Here is a 21,076-nt window from a genome sequence, read left to right as displayed (position 1 = left end):
ATATATATATATATAGAATGAAGAAAAGTCTTCTTTCCAGATGAATCTCATTAATCAAGATAATTATTTCGTGACATAAATAAGATTTTCTTGCATCGAAAAAATTGTGTAAAATTGTTTCCTTCGATAAATTCGATAATAAATTATTCAAGGACACGTTCGATAATTGCTATTCGCGACGGAAAAACTTATCGGAATGCGCGCTATAAAATACATTTATTCATTGCGATATTTATAATTCGTCACATAACAAAACCCGCAAGACTAAACAAATTGATATTTTCGCGGTTAATTAACTTCTCATAGGCAACATCGATCAATACAAATTATTTCCCAGATGTAGGTAGATAGTACGTAGGTGCATGAATGTGCACGACGCAAATAGCACGTCAATTTGTCGATCCTTTCGCACAGCTTGGCTACACACAGCTTTGCCTTTACTTCATTCACCACTTCAATGCATCACTTACCGCAGTTCGCACTTATTTTCATCCGTCTCTAAATTGCTGTTTTCCTGTCCGGTTCTTATCGATCTCTTACGGCACAATTTTATGCCAAATGCAGAACGAAAAAGTGCAAATTTAAGTCAATTAAACAACGCCTCGTCCTATCCTAGGATCGCTATTCTATACACCGATAGCTGTCGTTGCGCACATATTTTGACATATTAAAAACATGCGCAACGACATTTGACAGCTATCGGTTAACCGTGTATAAAATAGCTTGGCCACTCATCGTCTCTTTTCTATCTTCGTGATATATTGTTATTTCTCGCAATTAAAATTCTTTACGTTATAAAAGATTCGACAACTTAATCTTTTACCTCGATATACGCTTTCTCTAATTCTTTATAATCAGTTTTACTTAATAATATACATATGTCATGTTAAGCAACACTAAAATCTTCTAATAAAATTATTTTAATTATTTAATTACTCGGAAACATTAATTGCAAAAATAATCACTTTGATTATGTCCATCGTATTGTTGAAAAATAAATTATAGATTTACTTGCGGAAAAAAATTGAAATTGAGTTTCAATATCCAAATTTCAAACAGAAAAAGAGAAAGAATATGCAATCCATGTAGAAATTCGACTTACAGTAGCGACGATGACGCTTCGTTTACTCGGTTCTCTCGATCAATATCGGGTGTCACCGGGACGGTTTTGCCGGCGCGCCGACGAGTTAGCAAGAATTGATTATAACCAGAAAGGAGGATACGTGGCCGCAAGATAATACGGATGCACAGTCGCCAATCCCCGATCTCTTGACGATTTAACAATTAACTTGTCCATGTGCTTACGAATCGTCTGTCGCATAATTGGACACGAAACGCGCAGTTTTGCATCGTCACCGCCTCCTCTCACATTTGCATTCTGATCCAGATTTACTCGGATTGCCGGCTTCCTCCATCCGGCACACTCCCTTCATGAAAATTTCCGACCGCTTTTTAGAAACTTCCGCGTAAGATATAATGTATTTTTTCTATCATGATAAAAAATTACGCGTACGAATCTTTTATCTAATTTTATATTTTACGAAGATGAATCATTTTTCTTTAATTTTACCATTTTCGTTAAAGCTTTTCAGTTTGCATTAAAAATTGTTATTAAAACTCTTCAGCTATTAACACTATTATTATTAAATCGGTAAAGAGAGTTTAAAAAGATGTCAGTAAAATATTATTATAAAAATAATATTAAAGACCGAGAGAATTATACAGTAATTCACAAATAAATTCTTAAAATAAGAAGTAAATATGCTTATCTGTTTGTTTACAATCATTTCGTTAATACATCTCGGTTACCTAATTAATTACCGGAGTAGAAGAAAAGTCGGGAAAGATGACAGTTGGTAAAAACAATGGTTGAAAAGAATATTAAATATTATATTATAAGAAAGGAAAGATGCGAAAAGATTCACTCGCCGTCTAACTTGAATAAAAGCTTAGTTATATATGCTCTCTCTCTTAAACTTGAATAAAAGATAGTCAGAAATAAAAGCCTCCGCATGCTTGGGCTTAACATTTAGATAACCCCGTAATAATAGCATTACAAATTTTATATTATCGAACCTTTTATCTCTTCCTAGCGAGATTCATGCCTATGCTTAAGAGAACCCTTTCCATAACGACGATACAATGCACTATAATGTGCCCGGAAATGGTGTCACCTATTTTGCATAAATCCACGGAATTTAAATTTACAACTTTTATACAATTCTTGTGTGTATGTTGCGTTTTATACTAATGTTCTTTTACAAAATGCAATATATTTGATAGTGGAAAATTCTTTAAAAATAAGACATATATGTATACTCGGCTATCAATTTTTCAACAAAATAAGCAGACACTAGAATATTACAAAAATTTATAAATTCTGTAAAATTATTTTATTTTTTTTTAAATAATGTTGGGAATATATATATAATAGAATTATACAGCACACATTGCTTAATTTTTTAAAAATTAAAAAAAAATAGAATTTTGTAAAAAAAAAAGTAAAATGTTAAAATTTTGTAAGAAAAAAAAGGAAAATCAATTTGCAAAAATTTATTTTTTGCCTTCTATTTATGATCTTATGGTAAACAATAAAAATAATTGTTATTATCATAATTTTGTATGAACTATTAATAAAACAAAATATGATGCAATATATTAATTGTTATAATATAACATTACGAGAAATCACGAAAATGTAATTTTTTCTTTGAAAAATTCTCTTTTATTATCATGTCATGTAAGTAATTGAATTCAACATTATTTAGCCCGCAATAATCTGTCACAAAACCGTTATAATTTTTTATTTAACGTTACGGCAAACTTCGCTAGCAAGTACGTTCCTCTCATGTCGCATCGATGAAACAAAATTACGTGACTCCTACCGGCTAGTAATTAATTATCGCCCGAGCACATAGTAATGAAATTTCACGACTCCCGATGGACGAGAGCATCGGGTCACTAGAAATAAAATTATTGTAAAGTGATGCGGTTATGTCAAGACCTTCGGGTCCTGGAAAGACGCAATTAGTCTCGCATACATGGAAATTATATTACTATGGGAAGAGCACAGAAAATACATATTCTCGAAAAAGCATTTACAATTTGTAATTTTGAATTGAGTCAATAAAAAGTTATTCTCCTTCCATTTTTGATATAATACAAAATTCATTTTTAAAGTCTAAAAAGAAGTCCAAATTTTATACATATTTATACATTATATATATACATATATATATAATATAATGTATAAATATGTACATACATAGATGTGGATGACAAAAAATATTTAAGTAACCTTCGTTTAAAATAAAATTTTAATTGTTCTATTAGGTCTATATATCAATATTGTAATTAATAAAATACACCTCAATGAATACATATCGAAAAAAATAAAAGCTCTTTCTAATGCATTTGTTTAAAACGACTAAGGAATATAACAAAGCTCGTGAATTTGGAAGAGAAATGCAAATTGTAATACAAAAAGAAAATTACTGAATATTAATTATTGCATATTCACAAATTCATTATCAGCTGTTATCATTCCTATAAAAAAACATTTGAACTGTCGGAATTGATAGCAAATTTCTGATTGTGGCAACAAAGTTTCAATATAGTTTATAAAATTATTCTTTCTCATTCCAAGATTAAATACAAATAAACTTATCCATTTTAATAATTATAAAGCTTTCCGTATTTCCAATTTGATTTCTTTTATCAAGAAAGAAGAAGATTAAATTGTCTTTTGTTTTACTGCTCTGTCTACACTGCGAAGATGCAATGCATTTAATATTAGCACTAGAAAGACTCATTAAAAAAATAATAGTAGCATAAAAAGTATTTCAAAATTATGGCTTCAAAATGAAAGACTATTTAACGTGCGCTATAATGTACAATGGCAATATTGCGGAAAACACAAGCTGCAAACTTACATATTTGAAATACACATGTCGATGAAACAGCGTTTTGATTGCTTATGTGTTTGCATACAGTTTACATACAATTACAGCAACTTATGTGTTTGCATACAGTTTGCATACAATTACAGCAACACACGTTGCTGTAATTTAAATCCAACGCAATATACATAATTTATACAAAGTAATGAAAAGAATATTTTCAGCAAATTCTACGTCAACATCAACTTACTAATTACCGATTTTTGCAAACATACACGCGTCATATATTTAATAAATTCCATTTTAATAAAATATTTTATAAATATTCTCTTTCTCTCTTTCTCTCTTTTCCTTTCCCCTTCTCTCTTTCTCTGAATTAAACTATGAATAATGTAATATTTTTCTAATCAAAAACACATACACGAATTGAAAACAAACAATGAATATGAGAAATTTTTAATAACAATTTAAAAAATATATATCCCCTAAAAATAATATAAATTTCTTTCTTAAATTTAAATATTTTAATAGCATATAGCTGGAGTATTTCAGAGAAAAACAGCGGCATTGCAAAAATTAAATGATTTAATTGCATACTCGATTACGCCTGCATAATTGATATTATGTCGTGATTCTGTAAAAGCAGAACTTTATAATTAGCAAATGTCATTCGTGTATCAAGATGAATCTTCCGTTGGAGCGCGGTATTCTTAGAACTTCGATTAAACTCACCCGCAGCTTTTTCTCTTAGTTTCTTCTTTCAATATTACACCTATTCATCTGCTCGTAAAAAGCTTTATGACCCGCGAGATTTTTTACTTTACAAACCGTTAGAAAAATTAGTGATCTGCAAATCCTATATTCGTATTCTGAAAACAATATGAGCATGAAAATAAATCTGTTATAAATATTGCACATCGAGAGAAAGAGAAAAACCTTTAAAAACTGCAAAATAGAATTTTAAGATAAACTTTTTCTGTTTCACAAACAGAAAAGATAATTTCTTTTTTTATATTATAGTAAACTTAATTTCACTTTAATAAAATTGCTTGTTCTCTTAACTCGAATCGATAAATATGTGTGTATGTATGTTTGAAGCTGATATAATATTTAATGGAAATTCATAATTTTTTTATTTTAATTGTTACAATTATTTGTTTAAATTATCAGGAGCTACAGAATTATTAAAAATAAAGCTATCATTTGTTATAATTTCTGAATTTTATATGATGCGTCAGCTTTACTCACACGATAAATACGTCACGCAAATAAATTTCCAAGATGTTACGTGCACTCTGTGAATGTATTATTCATCGATTCAGGAATTACAATCTTGTGGAAGCACACTCGGCAATTAAACGATCTCCATATCATCGAAATACGAAGCGTTAAACTCAACGATCAACAATAAACTCAATTTCTTCTGCATTACCAGTTCTATTGCAAATTTTAGAGTAACATACACGCAAATTCCTGGGTAACTCATGGATAATTCATGGAAATATTAAACTATAATTCGATATAAATTTGAATTACAAAAAACAAATTTTTCGAAAAAAATAGGTAGAAAATAAATTAAATTTTTTTTATACTAGATAAAAAAATTAATAGTGTTGTTATAAAATATATAGATATTACTTAGATTACTTAAATATTACTAGTATTATAAAATCTAAAGATGACTTTATTCTATAACATACTTTATGTTTTAACAATCGATAAATTTTGTGATACATATGGAAATAAGAGAACAATGTATAAAATAAGACGCAATTATGCTCGATGTCCGCATAAGAAGTTCGATTATAGAAGAAAATTGAGAATTTGTTCAGCTCACTAAATTGTGATTCGCATAATTTTATTGTTACGGACGGAAAAGAGGCACACATCCACGAAGTAGCGCACCAGCCAAAAAACCAAAGAGTTTTTCTCAATACGCAATTTCCTGTCATCACGAATCGTTTCGATCGCGAATGCAATATACGAACGTTCCATTTTTCGCGCATATATTCACTGTTTTTCAGTGACCTGATTCCCAATTGACTACCAAAAAAGAAAAAAAAAATTGCCTGGCTCACGGTCCGCACAGAACTGTAAAGTGGTTTATTTTGACAATGCAATCTGCTCTAAAGAAAAAAAATTAATTTTTGAAAAGTTTTTCACATTTTGCATTTATTGAAAAGAAGCGAATATGTACTTTTGCAAATTTAACGTTATTTCATTCGTCTTTGTCTCATTTAACGATATTTGAAGTGTAAAATATCTGGCAAAGCTATTCTTTCAAATTATTATCTTTGCACGTGTTTTAATATTATCATTAAAAGTGTTATCATTTTTATTCAAGTATTTCTTAATTTTCCAGCTTGCAATGTATGGAGCGACGTCACGCCGCGAAAATATCGACCACCGCGAATTGGTGACATTCCAAAGTAAGTAACTTTATTTTTTCAATGGATGCAGTTAAGTCAAACTAAGAACAAATAATTTAAAAAATTACAATCCTTAATAAATAACTCTTAAAAAACATTTTTACATTAAAAAATTGATATATACACATATATTGTACATTACCTTGTTATCAATGCAATAATAAAAAAAATGTTTTTTATTCCTTTATAAAATTTGAAAACACTTGATAAATATGAAGAATTATATTGACTTAACTGTATATCACTCAATTCGAATCATCAAGACAGAAGGAAATTCCATTTATGTCATGCACAGCCATTTAAAACGACCAAACAACCATTATACTATTTATGTATAGACAGTTATTGTTCTGCAACGTTTATCATGATAATATCGCTAATCGGTTCGCTTAACTACCTAAAAAAAGGTGCCTCTATTTCGAGAATACTACGCCACATGACGATGCTCTTGATTACGTAAATGCGCGATATAAATGCAGACGTATTTAAGCAAGCATACATCTACAGATGTATGCTTGCTTAAATATGACAGAAGAGAAGATGAACTATGCAGTTTCCGTTTCTATGAAACGATAACATGATATATGTTCCGGAAGACTGATGCGAATGGTTTTCAAAGAAATAAATGCATGACAATAGTTTCAATTAATGCCGCGTCGATCAAAATGTTTTGTACATATTAATCTATGCCTAGCCCAGTTTCAGTATAAATGCATCGGATTTAACTAAAATTCGTTTCTATAAGTTTTAAAAAATCGTATTGCTACTAAATGATATTTTCACTTAAAATATATTTATTATTGTAAAATCAACCAAGAGAGAAAGTATTAAATTATAATTTTGCAAAACAATAAACAAATTACATTTTATGGATAATTTATATATCATTTTATCATAAATGAAAAACAGGAGTCAAACAAATAAACCGTCATAAATATTAATAGAATGAAACAGAGCAGGAGATCAATCGTGACAACGATGATCTCAACACTCTAAGATTTTACACTCGAAGATTTTACATTCGATTATACAATCGAAGCAAACACAAAACATCTTATTTTCGACGATAAACCGCCCATTGATTAAATCCGACCTTCGACACTATCGTCCTGTACTTGGATGGAGAAGCAAGGGAAAAAAGGAAAGGAGGAAGTTCAAGGAGGACGGCCTAAACTGCCATAATGTATCACGGCATGCGAATAGATATTTTTAACCACACAGTCGAAGCCGATCGATATGTACCAAGGCGGCCAGAGGTTTGTGTCTAAATAATTGCACCTTTGCCCTCGTCAAAGACAAAAACCACACCGAGTTCTTTGACATCGTCTTCGCGTTAAAGATTCAATATTCGCTTCCTTACGTCAAAGAAGTCTTTTAATAGACCATTCGATGTCTCGATCCAGGAAGAAATTTCGAAAATTCGTAAGCATCGCGATATATCATCGCAATTATCAGCAGAAGTAACTCGTGAAAGAGATAAGAATCTTCTTTTAATAAATAAAGATTTCGGTACAAAAAAGTTGAAATTAACAAACATAACTACTCGTCAATAAACATACATTTCTAAAGCTAATGTGATGACATCGATAAATATCGCTGTCGCAATATATTTACACAAGCTACAATAAGAAAACTAAGCGAAAATTGCGAGAACGGACGACGCAAGATATTTTAAACTCCAGTCGATCGATGGCCAGGCCATTACTGCTTAAATTATTGAATCTCGCGGGGCTAACCGATACGCGAGAGTGGCGATGCGAGCACGATGGTGATCGACTAACTCTCTTTTTCTCGAAAGGTCGCCTCATATTTTTTCCCATTTTTCTTCTCCTTTTTTTATTATTACTTGCCGGAATCATATTTATTTCAATGCAATATAAAATGATGACAATATGCATTGAGCAATGCTAGGTCGCGTACGACAACATAGCCTCGATCGCGCGCAACATTCTAAATACTTTTATTGTCCGAGATAGAACGAGCACGAAATCTCGGACAGCTGTGTCAATGTCGAATTTCGTCGTTAGAAGTTTCATAATATTTGTATTTCCATATGTATTGTTCGTTCTAATATCTAATATTGTTGATATATTAGATGCACGTTATATCCCCCTGTCTGCATTATTAAATTAAAATAAAAATCTGTTAATATCTCTCTTATCTAAAATTCTATTAATATAATTTAAACTTTTGAAGATATTCGTATTTGAAGTTACTCAAAATACTTCTATTCCAGAATATATCAATAGAACATAATGGACAATTTTCGAAAGGTTACCAATCAATTTTTATAATTTTCTCTTGATTAATAAAAAATCTCTCTCTCACACAAATAATAAGTTTGTCTACTTTCAATTTACAAACGCAAAATTTCAAGACACGTCTTCGTATTGTACTATACATTATGAAGCATTATAGAAAATATACGAATTATTTGCATACTAAACTTCAACTTATAATATTTTTAAGAGAGAGAGAGAGAAAAGAGAGAGAGAGAGAGAGAAAAGAGAGAGAGAGAGAGAGACATACTCAAACTCTCTTATTCTCTATAGGGAAATTAAAGTACAAACAGTATCAATTGCAAAGAGCAAATACCGTGAATAACGAGATATTTCTTCCAAAATACTGATCGCAAAATCTCAGCAGTTCTACAGTACGACATTATTGACATTCCATTTTCCCACGAGATCTATATAACGAGATGTCGCTAAATGTATTTACATTTATGTCGCCACAATCTCGATAACAATTCCATGAAATTATAAAAGTTTCTATCATTTTTAAGACACACATAACGATACACAATTCTTCCATATGATATGGAAAACAATAAAATTTAGTAATTAAAAAAACTTACGATCTTATGAAAAATTTATTTATATATTTATATACATGAATGTGTACAAATGTCATACACACAATATCTTATCATTTATAAAATATATAATTACTTTTATAGACCAAATGTCGGTGTAAACTGGCAGTAACGAGCCAAGCGCGGTATAAAGAGCGCAAACACTGTTTATTAATTAAAATAAATAGAATACATTAATCGCGGACGTTTCGGCCCTTTTTTGGGGCCATCTTCAGCGCGGAAAACAAAATAATACGGTCTTAAATAACTAAACGCAACTGCGACGTTCGGTGATGCATCCCGTGGATCTCTTACGCAACCGGCGACATCCCATCATTAAGAGAATCCATGTCCTTCCAAAGGTAATTCCTCGAATTTCTTGGGTGGTAGATAGACATGGCAGTAAAATGCACAGGTTGACACTGACCAATCGTAGGTGTAATCGGAGAACTACACTCTCCAACTCACGGAGGAACAATGAGACAAACTATTGTTCATGATACATTAAAACGGTACATATGACATAATGTTGATATAGCTAGGTTGTCAACCAGACGTTAATAAACAATAAAAAACACGCAAATAAATAACACGATCCCGTGACAATGTGGAACGATTGACGCAAACGGTAAAATTAAATAACAAAAATTATAATAAAAGTCGAGAATAATAAGATTAAATTGTTGACAAGGAGCGAAGCTTATCAAGAGCGGTAACAATAAATACCTAAAAAACGCCATAAATATGAAACAGTGACAATCGGTAAACATTTCNNNNAAGAGATCCACGGGATGCATCACCGAACGTCGCAGTTGCGTTTAGTTATTCAAGACCGTATTATTTTGTTTTCCGCGCTGAAGATGGCCCCAAAAAAGGGCCGAAACGTCCGCGATTAGTGTATTCTATTTATTTTAATTAATAAACAGTGTTTGCGCTCTTTATACCGCGCTTGGCTCGTTACTGCCAGTTTACACTGACATTTGATTTTAGTCATACGAGCCGTACATTCAATTATATAATTTACTTTTGTAGACTTACAAAAGTCTGTAAAATAATCATTAAAAGATGATTATTCAAATTTGTTTCAGCCTACGATCTCTTTAAGACGCATCTTTGATGCAATGTAATATATATCATTTCGTCTGTCACTCTTTATAAAACAGTACATACATGTTTTATATATAAGTGACATTCACTGTTATTCACGTATGACGTTCTATCGTCCTCTTCTCTTTCATTTTCCTCGAACAATGTAATTCCGTTCTGAGAAAGAACCATCTCGCAATCAATCTCGACAACTTGATGAGTGTGAGAGATAAAAGAATTGAAAAAAAAAGACTACGGAAAAGGATAGAAAAATGACGAAATGTACGAGAAACATGGGAGAAGAACGAAACATGCACGGAAGTTAACCGCGCGCGCAGAAAATCGTCAGTTCCTGCTCCGTTAAGCTTGCATTGGTTTGTGGAATTTTCAGTTCGCTGGAGCGCATCAAAGCGAGCTTTTCAGCTACGAATGGGTCCTCCTGCATCCGACGCATACGCCCATAACGCGCGGACATCGCCGAGTTTTCGTGCATTATTTCTCAAATAAATCAAAACGCGACACTGAAAAAAACTCATTCCTGTTTCCAATATCTGGCAATCTCAGATGAACCTTTCCTATCCTAAATACGAATTTTCGCATCTACGTCTCGCAGCTTCATATATAAAATGTATGAAAATCCTTCAACGTGATTACTAATAAATACGTAATGAACATATTCCACCAATTTTCTTTAATAGTTCGTTAATTTTTGATATCATCTGTGTACAAAAATTTATAAATTCATTAAAAACTTTTCATCTTTGCCAAAAAATGACGAAATGTACGAGAAACATGGGAGAAGAACGAAACATGCACGGAAGTTAACCGCGCGCGCAGAAAATCGTCAGTTCCTGCTCCGTTAAGCTTGCATTGGTTTGTGGAATTTTCAGTTCGCTGGAGCGCATCAAAGCGAGCTTTTCAGCTACGAATGGGTCCTCCTGCATCCGACGCATACGCCCATAACGCGCGGACATCGCCGAGTTTTCGTGCATTATTTCTCAAATAAATCAAAACGCGACACTGAAAAAAACTCATTCCTGTTTCCAATCTCAGATGAACCTTTCCTATCCTAAATACGAATTTTCGCATCTACGTCTCGCACACACACACACACACAGCTTCATATATAAAATGTATCAAAATCCTTCAACGTGATTACTAATAAATACATAATGAACTTATTCCACCAATTTTCTTTAATAGTTCGTTAATTTTTGATATCACCTGTGTACAAAAATTTATAAATTCATTAAAAACTTTTCATCTTTGCCAAAAAACTTGTCTATTTACATTGCAAACAGATTGTTCCAAAACGCCAAAGGCGAACAAACTTCCGGGTAAACCTTACTAGAATGTAGTGACTTGAAAATATACTGTAGCAAATGAAGCGTTGCTTTATATATCAACGCGCAATCTGCCGGATTCAAAGATCGCAATTTGCGTGGAATTTATTCGAGAACTTCGCATTTTCCTCAAAGAACGCCCTCCAATTGAAATTGATCCAGTCAATATCTGATTTCTCCTATCATGAATAGACTTGGTATACGATTTCAAGAATTCCTTGCATTCCCTCTGAGCTTGTCTATACGATTCAATATCATTACAAAAGATTTATATGAAAAGATTTAAATAGATGACAACTTTGCATCATGTAAAGAATAAAAATGAGAAACGCGGATATATAATTTATTGCTTCGTCCAAATTTATATTTACATATGGAAAATTTTCCTTTAAAAATGATCTTAATTCGTTCGAATATAAGTAGCTATGGCTAGAAAATTAATAAAGTATTTTAAATAAAATTAAATCTTGAAAATACACTTTATCAGCCATCATATTAAAGTTAAAAATGTTCTGTGCTTTTGGTTGTAAATTTGATAGACGTTGAAATGTTTTTTTTTTTTTTTTATTATTATCGATGCACCTGATATTTCTTGGTAAAAAAAATACGCTTCAAAATTGATACTGAATAATTTCTCAATTTGTTATAAAGAATCGCAAAGGATCACGAGACTATTGTTACTGTAAAATACACAAAATTCGAATGCCAGAACGAGATCTTGGCGCTTCCGACCTGAAATTGTGACGATCTTCTCTATGTACAATATAATGCTTTTTCTCAACTAGTTCTCCTCTTTTGTCTTACTCAAGTTTCCGTTCAGATAACAAACGCTTTCATTTGAGAAACCGCTACTTGCTGGAAGACTATGAAATCAAATTCTAGAACACCAGACTCTTGCTATCTTCCTTGTGCCTTTCTTTTTATCTTTTGCTTTTGACACATCGTGCAAATATTATATATTTGCAAATACTGATAAATTTGGAGCTATATTAAGAATGCAACAAACTCTATTATCATATTTCCATTCTGCCATTTTCAAATTTATTAATTAGATATATTATATTATAATAGATGAATATAAAATATTAGGAAAACAAATAAATGAATAAAAAAAAACGAATTCCAGTTTAATTAAAAAGTTATATAATAATAACCTCATATTTTTTCATAAGACCAAAGACTAAAATAACGAGATCTTTTGAAATATCTCATTTTGAATTTTATGAACACGTGTGCATTGTGATGCACTTCTACCTTTCGCGCGCGGAAAATATAATATCGTTTTTACTTTGTAATAGAGAGTCTAATTTAAAAGAGTTTTGCCAGGACGTGAAAATTAAATTTCGTAGAATAGATGAATTATTAGTGGATTATTTGATTTAAGCCTTTAAAAATTAATAATTAACAACGAATTGATCGACTTCATTCAAAGCACTCTTTGACATTAATACCCTTTATCGTTCACAATGTTATAATTAATCGCGATAGTGGTTATTTGAAGAAAAAGGAAGAATAATGGTAAATTGGAATCTATATTCATTTTTAATATTAAGGCAAAAAAAAGTTATCACATATATGATAAAAAAATCATGCAGGATTTTCCAAGATACTTTATGTTCTTTGCCTACGCATTAAAATGTGATAGAAATATATCACTTTGTCATATAACCTCTATAAGAGAATATAATGTTTAAATTACCTAATATAAATTTAAAAATTGTACCGAAAATTTTCTTCAATATATTTCACTTTATTACAAAAATAATTGCTGTAAAATTATTTAGTTAATATTATATTAATTAATTTTATTCTGTATAGTAACATTAAACTGTATTCCATTTCTCATGTTACATTTCAATAATTGCACGTAAATTCCTATACAATTTTCGCTGCGGAAATTGCACATATTTTTTAATTATTTTAATTTGGAGATTTCAAACTTCAGTATACTATGCAATAAATCAGTAAACTTTAATGCACAAAGTAAATTACTTACTAGAAACTGTTAAACATTGCATTTCACACATACACATTAAGAATAATTTCAAATATATCGTGAGACATATAAAATATATAAAATATTCTGTATACATAAGTGCATGCAAGATTATTCGCACACAAAGTTCCTTTAAAACTTTAAACTGCAGAAACGTATTCTTCGACAAGATTTGGAATTGGCTCGAAATATCTCGAGGTTCGATTGAACGATTGGCTAACATTTTCCGAAACTTTTTGATTTGCAGCATTGCAAAAAGTATTTTAAAGTATCATATTACAATTTATAAAAATGAAACGTTTCAAACTTTATTCCTCAAAACTCGATTTACAACTAAACAACTAAATAAACATTAGTCTGCTATAATATCACAAAGCGATAAGATCATCTGTTCACAAACCGCGAAGACGCAAAAGGAAGCTTGCGGCGATGACGTTAATAATTATCGCACACGTAGGAAGTAACTTAGGAACATCTGGCGTGTTTTGTTAGTCACGTATGTAAATGAAAAACGATATATTAGCTTGATGACATGATCGCCGCAGCTTAGTCGGAATTTTAAATATTAACGATTTCTCAAGTGGCTTTCTGTTTTAAACAGTTGTATATTATATAATATCTTGTATATTAATATGTGTGTAACTAAACATGTAATTTTATTACATTTGCAATCGTGCAATGTTTAAATTAGTTGTTCCAAATATTTTGTTTCATATATTTTTCACATCACTATGGATAATATTATATATTATCCCTAATTTATAGAAAAATGACAATTGTAAAAAAGTGAAACTTATATAAATAAATTACTGTATTAAATTTTTTTTACGTATTTTGAATTTTATATATATTTATATTTAATAGGTTTATAAAACAAAAATTTCCTGCTATATTTCTAAATTAAGCGCGAGAAAATCGAACACTATAAACTGCACGATTAACAATCGATACGTGTTTGGCAAGCAATCTTAAATATCAAGAATTTAAATTGGACAAGCTCCATAGTGGTTGCCAACAGGATGTCTTGGAATAATTTATCTCGCTACGACATAATAGATGCAATAATAACAGTGTTTTCCATAGGAATTACGGTGGCATATCGCCAACAAGGTCAAAGTTGTAAATTATCACCTTTTTTTTTTTTCTAACGAAACTGCGCAACCACTCTTACCATATCAAGCATTTTGATATTCCTCGCGCGTTCTAAAGCAATTTTTTCGCGACTCTTCAAAGTAATTACTTCCAAGTCACCAGAGAGAATTACGCAGGGAAACATATTCTCGCTTTTCGAAAACTTTCCAAGAGTTTTCCGCATCCTTCGTAAAAATTCTAGAAAATTATCCGAAGGTGAAGTTGGAAAAAATATTTTCAATAGAATTTTTAAAATGTTCTTCAAGTATTTATATTAACGAAACAGTCTTCGGCAAATGTGAAGATTCACAGAAATAATATCCGTATCATCGAATAAAAAAACTATATTCTCCAAACACAAGAAGCTTAAGAGCCCAGATGCGATCTATACACATATGTCTCTATACATGTATGCCACATAAGCATATATCGTTACAAAGATGACGCAGACCAGACTGGTCGAAAGACCCTGCGAATACGCCACTTTCTACGATCCACAAGTTCATGGATCAGAGACGAGTTCAGGCACGTATAAAGTGAGCGAGCGTCACAAGAGGGCACCCAAAAAAAAAAGCTGAATAATAAATTTGCAAACTGAACACGAGTCCGCTTGCAGATAAACACGATTATTCATCGTCTATGTGTCAATTGTCTGGAAATATCTATATGCTTTTTTCGAAATCACTTATTAAATATAAGCGCAAAAAATAAATTACCATATAAAAGATTGCCAAAAGTTGACGCTCGCAAAATTTTCCCGAGAGAATACTTAAGAAAATCGTCGATAATATCGAAATGAAAACATTATTTTGCGTAGTCATTCTTCCGCATCAATTAGAGCGGGGTAGCAGGGCTCCACCGCGGATGTTGCTGCATCTCCATACGCTTTCTCTCTCTCTCTCTCTCTCCCCTATCCATCATTATTACGCAACTCGAGATCGGAGCAGAGCGGAGCGGGCGGATACGATATACAACTCGAGTATCGGCCCGAAAGGTGGTGGTTACGACGATGTCAGCGGAGAAGGTAGTGGGAAGAGCACGCGGTCCAAACTCCGCGAGAGCTGCATGTAGTCGACGACCGAAGCTCAAAGCAATACGGCTGAGAGAGCGGACCAGAGTCTCCAGTATCCGAAGCAGGAATCGGAAATAAAGTGCGCGAGTGCGGTTTTTTCCTATCTTTTTTTTTTCTTTTTTCGGAATTTTATTCGCGAGTGATCGATCCCTTCCAATTAGATGTCGCGCGCAGTTTGTGTGTATCGATATTATCAAGTATCAAAAGCCCTTGAAACGTTCATTCAGTATCAGAGAAAAAACGATGACTTCAATGATGGATTCATGAGTGTGTGTGAATTATTGATATTAAAATTATAACGATAGGTCGATACGAATTGGAAGCGTGTGCAGTTACTAAAGATATCAACTTCTCACAGGTAAAAGACTCTTATGCGCGAAAGCGAAAAAAAGAATTTCTGATAATTTCTAAATAAATATAATTGAGATTATGTCTGCATGTGTAGATTAATACAAGAATGCGCTAAATCTATAGTTCAAACGCAAAAATTAATTTACATTACATGTCAGATATTTTTTTACAAAATGATTGCAAGGAAAATTCAATTAAAAAATTAAGAATAATTAAACGATAAAAATTCATTATTTATAGCAAATTATTTGGAAATTTTTGAAATATAATTTGATGTATAATATAATTTATAAATAAAATATAGTTTGGTTTATATATTTATCTTAATCATTTTCCAAAAATTTTATTAATGTATCTGAAAGTAGGCATTGAAAGCTAATAAGCGAATAATTCGAATAATAAATGATTATTTTATTCTATTAAAAACTTATTATTTTCATGAATATAAAGACTTCTTTTTCATTCATGTAAAATAATATTCAACATTTTCTGTAATAAAAAAGCAGTATAATTGATAAATTCATCAGCGGAATTTCTCTATCGTATAAATTATTAAATGTCAAATCAGATAATCCCGACATGTTTAATTCGCGCTTCAAAAATTTAACATCCGCTCAGTTGCAGACATGCAGCAGCATTATATAGCCAAGTAACAATCTGACTGTGACCGATTTCGCCGTAATACATATATGCAATCGGTAATATGCCGATCGTGACCAATTAATGAAACATTATTAATTCGATCCAAACTTTAAAGTATCGCGAATCGTACGCAATCGTGTATAACGCGATAAAATGCGTCGCGCACAACTCATCGATCATGAACAGCCTCGTCAATTAATGAGATTAATTTGCGGTTGTTCCGACAAATTGCAGAGAGAGAATGTGCCGTTTTGATACACATGGATTACATAGCCAATAATCGGAAAAATATAATATATCGATATACGGAAGCATATTTTCTTTATGGAACGATATTTTATTTTATCGAACGATAATACTATAAGCTGCAAAAAAGAGATTCAATAAATACCACGATGGTGCAATTATCGGGATAAATATGTTGAAATTAATATCGAAAATACATTCTAAATATTCCTTTAAATGTATATTCCTTTTTAATACCAGATTTTGACATATTAAATTTGTTATCCATAATTGACATTTTCTAGTTCACTGTATTTTTTTTTCTTTTATCATTATTATTATTTATAGCGATTCTATATTCGCTATTGTGTATATTAAATATTATATGCGCGCACTATTTTAATAATCTCCGAATTAAAAAATGTTTTATATTAAAATGAAGTTCATTTCCACAGAAAAATTTACTTAAAACATGCTAAGAATTTGTAAATAAAAGAAAATTCAAGATCATAGATATCTTATTAATTTAAACAGCATTTAATTAAAATACACACACGATACATATCGATCATAGACTGTGCACGCAACAAACACGTCTATTAGCAATGCGACCGAATAATCTAATCAATTGTTCAATCTAATTAATTGACTCCATACGATGTTTAATTGAGCCGTTACAATCGTATTATATAGATCTGACCTGAATGCGTAAGTGATTTTGCACTATAAATACTTAATACAGATTAAACACTAGAAGTAATTGTAGCGCGTAAATCCGTTCGCATAATAACCATAAGTGAGAAGGTAAAGATTGTAGTTCAAATTTTAAAATTCAATTAGCTAAGATATATCTATATTGTCATGGCAACTATAAAAACATTTTAGAATTTTACTTTTAAATATTAAAATCAAATTTGAAAATAATTTCGCTAAAATATTCACGGGCATTTAAATCATAAATCATAGATTCGCGTAATCCAATAATCCCATTGTCAGTACATAGAAATTTCAGCATAAAAGATGAGAACATTTTCTGTAGTATTTCGAAAATCGCTTTAACTGTATTTGCATAGTGACTGAACAAACAAACTGACGGTCAGACAATTTTAACTTTATTTACACAGGAATATAGACATTTTAGATAGATAGTACTCTCTTTATCTTTCTCTCGCTCTCTTTTTTTCTGTAGCACAATAATTTTACAAAATAAAACGGATGTTTAAAGATGTAATCGATTGAGAAGAATGTGGAGTAGATAAATGCTGAACCGATGGAACGTGATTAATTTAGAACGACTTTGCCACGAACCGACGACGTATTCTTTCGCGGTGTCGTTTATAGTCTAAAACGTGCTTCGCGTATGCAACGTGCATCAGGATCGATCGAATTGCAATATTGGTTTGCCTCGACGGTCGCGAACGAGCGAGTCGACGATGGTACATCATTAATTCAGTCTGCTGGCTAGGTAAAAGAAACACAGCGACGTTACATGGAAAAATGATGCACGCGATCGCAATCGAGAGAAATGTCATACTCCGAAAATATATGCATCTGTGTGCGCAATGCATCTCCATTTAATAAAATTGTGTGTAATTTCAAAATGATGCTAAGAATGATCTATGCTCAAATCGTGATATCGGTATCCGATAGAGTTTTGATAAGGAAAGTTTACGTGGATATTGTTAAATAATATATATATATATATATATATATACATCACTTGGACCATCGGGCTCATTAACACCTGAGCGTGGATATTAGTTGTCCTTTGATAGCATCCCGTTTGACATTATTAAACCCGAAGCACGAGAAAAGCGCCGCCATCATAGTACAATATTATATAATAAATTAACAAAAGTTTCTTCAAGTAACATTATATTTTATGAATTTCTTTTTTCATAAATAGAATTGAAGTTATGATTATACTTAATGCATAAATCCCGCAAATGTATACATATATATATATATATATATATATATATATATATATATATATATATATATATATATATATATATATATATATATATATATATATATATATATATATATATATATATATATATATATATATATATATATATATATATATATATATATATATATATATATATATATATATATATATATGTATACATTTGCGGGATTTATGCATTAAGTATAATCATAACTTCAATTCTATTTATGAAAAAAGAAATTCATAAAATATAATGTTACTTGAAGAAACTTTTGTTAATTTATTATATAATATTGTACTATGATGGCGGCGCTTTTCTCGTGCTTCGGGTTTAATAATGTCAAACGGGATGCTATCAAAGGACAACTAATATCCACGCTCAGGTGTTAATGAGCCCGATGGTCCAAGTGATGTAGTGCAATAGCCCATGAAAGTGATGCATAGCCATTGAACGTCTATGAGCTTGCACTTAATCGTGTTAATCAAAGTCCTTTTGTGTGCTTACAAAGGCGTGAATAAATGCTATTTCCCGGCTTTACTTGTTTCTTCCGCAGTTGAGGCTCCCTTTGTACGTATTGTCCGTGTTCTTTGTTTCTGTTAATTCTACATTCGTTTTATGGCGTCTTCTATAAACGAATAATGAATCGCGTTTACGTCCGGTTCGAAATAGACGGAACTTTCATTGCGATCTTCTGTTCCAGCCAGTATTACAGTAAATAAAAACAGCCATTCTTTTGAGACCAATGTTTATCCCCGCAAAGAAACTCGCTAACCCTTTATAATTAGAACAAGATGAAATCAATGCGAGACAATTATATTTATTTTTGTTCTTTAACTATTCTCATCCATGAGATTAGAAAGAAATAAGGATATATTAAAATATATATAAAAATAAATTTTTTTTATATATGTATGATAAAAATTCTTTTATGACATTAGTATTTACCAATTAAATAATTAATTTAAATGCATTTTTTTGATGAAAAGAAACGTAATGCATTTCGTGATCTCTATCACGAAAAATGACGCGTCCTTTTAATTATGAATGATATCGATCATCGATACACAGCCATTGTAACAATATATGAAAACGATACGGGAGCTAGTGGGTCACGTACACAACTGTCGTTAATAACGCCATTAGCCGAGACACTGTCACGTTAATAACTTACTAATAGCCGGTAAGAGACACTTCGATTTCCTCTCCTTTCCCCTTTGTCGACTCGTCCTGTCTATATTAAACCAAACTTAACGCTTTTATCGCATAAGGCATAAAGTATACTTTTTTTCGTGCGACAGTTTTGTTTCTTCGTTATTTGATTAACTCATGGCGCTCAGGCAGTTTTGCCTGAATTACTACGAGAAATAATTAATCGTCTTTTAGAGATGTCATGCTATATAATCATTACATAAATCAAAATCATTATCAAAATTAATTCTCTTTTTGAAATATGAAAGATGCCTCATTAGTAATTTCTCGGAATGTGTTTAAATAAATATTTGACGATGTTTTTAAAAAATTTAATTCTTGTCATAATTAAATACCTCAGCGATATATATCATACTTAATTTCAAAGTAATCTTATTTGGCATACATGGCAAATATACAAATGTAGAAATAAAGACACTTTTAATTATTTGGCTTTCATATCCATATTTAGTTCACAAGTGATTCATGTTTTATTCATGTAAGATAAAAATATCTCCATCATTTATAAGATGGATAATGATTCTTTTATGACAACAGATGTCTTTGTTAATAATGTTTGCGTAAAAAAGAATGCTGCATATGTATGGAAGATTGACTCATACGATAATACAATTAGAAGAAAGCTCACATGTGTAAAATCCAGTGTGAAACCTAACGTAAGCCAATCGCGAAAGATATTTATTAGGACCAAATGTATCATTTAAGATTCGCATTGAGAAATAATTTATTTCAATTACTAATGGTCAATTATCCGTATTTCATATCAACGTTTACTAAACACGTGACGAGATTATTGAATAAAAAACTCCAAAAGTATTCTGAAATTACGTACTAATTACGTAAAAAATACTTATAAAAACACATACATATTAATATATATA

General features: G+C 31.1%; 1 protein-coding gene across 1 annotated transcript in view; it reads left to right on the top strand.

Moving 5' to 3' along the window:
* Window positions 1-21,076, top strand: part of LOC115239447 (calcium/calmodulin-dependent protein kinase kinase 2) — a 71,093-nt gene that overhangs the window by 19,597 nt on the left and 30,420 nt on the right. The window contains exon 3 of the mRNA XM_029813963.1: window positions 6,262-6,328. Coding sequence (XP_029669823.1) covers window positions 6,262-6,328 — 67 coding nt within the window. The remainder of the gene's footprint in view (window positions 1-6,261; window positions 6,329-21,076) is intronic.

Source organism: Formica exsecta, unplaced genomic scaffold (genome assembly GCF_003651465.1).
Source record: "Formica exsecta isolate Colony F162 unplaced genomic scaffold, ASM365146v1 scaffold38, whole genome shotgun sequence".
NCBI classification, from domain to species: Eukaryota; Metazoa; Arthropoda; class Insecta; order Hymenoptera; family Formicidae; genus Formica; species Formica exsecta.
The sequence above is the reverse complement of the archived record's forward strand: the minus strand, read 5'-3'. Positions and strand labels throughout refer to the sequence as shown.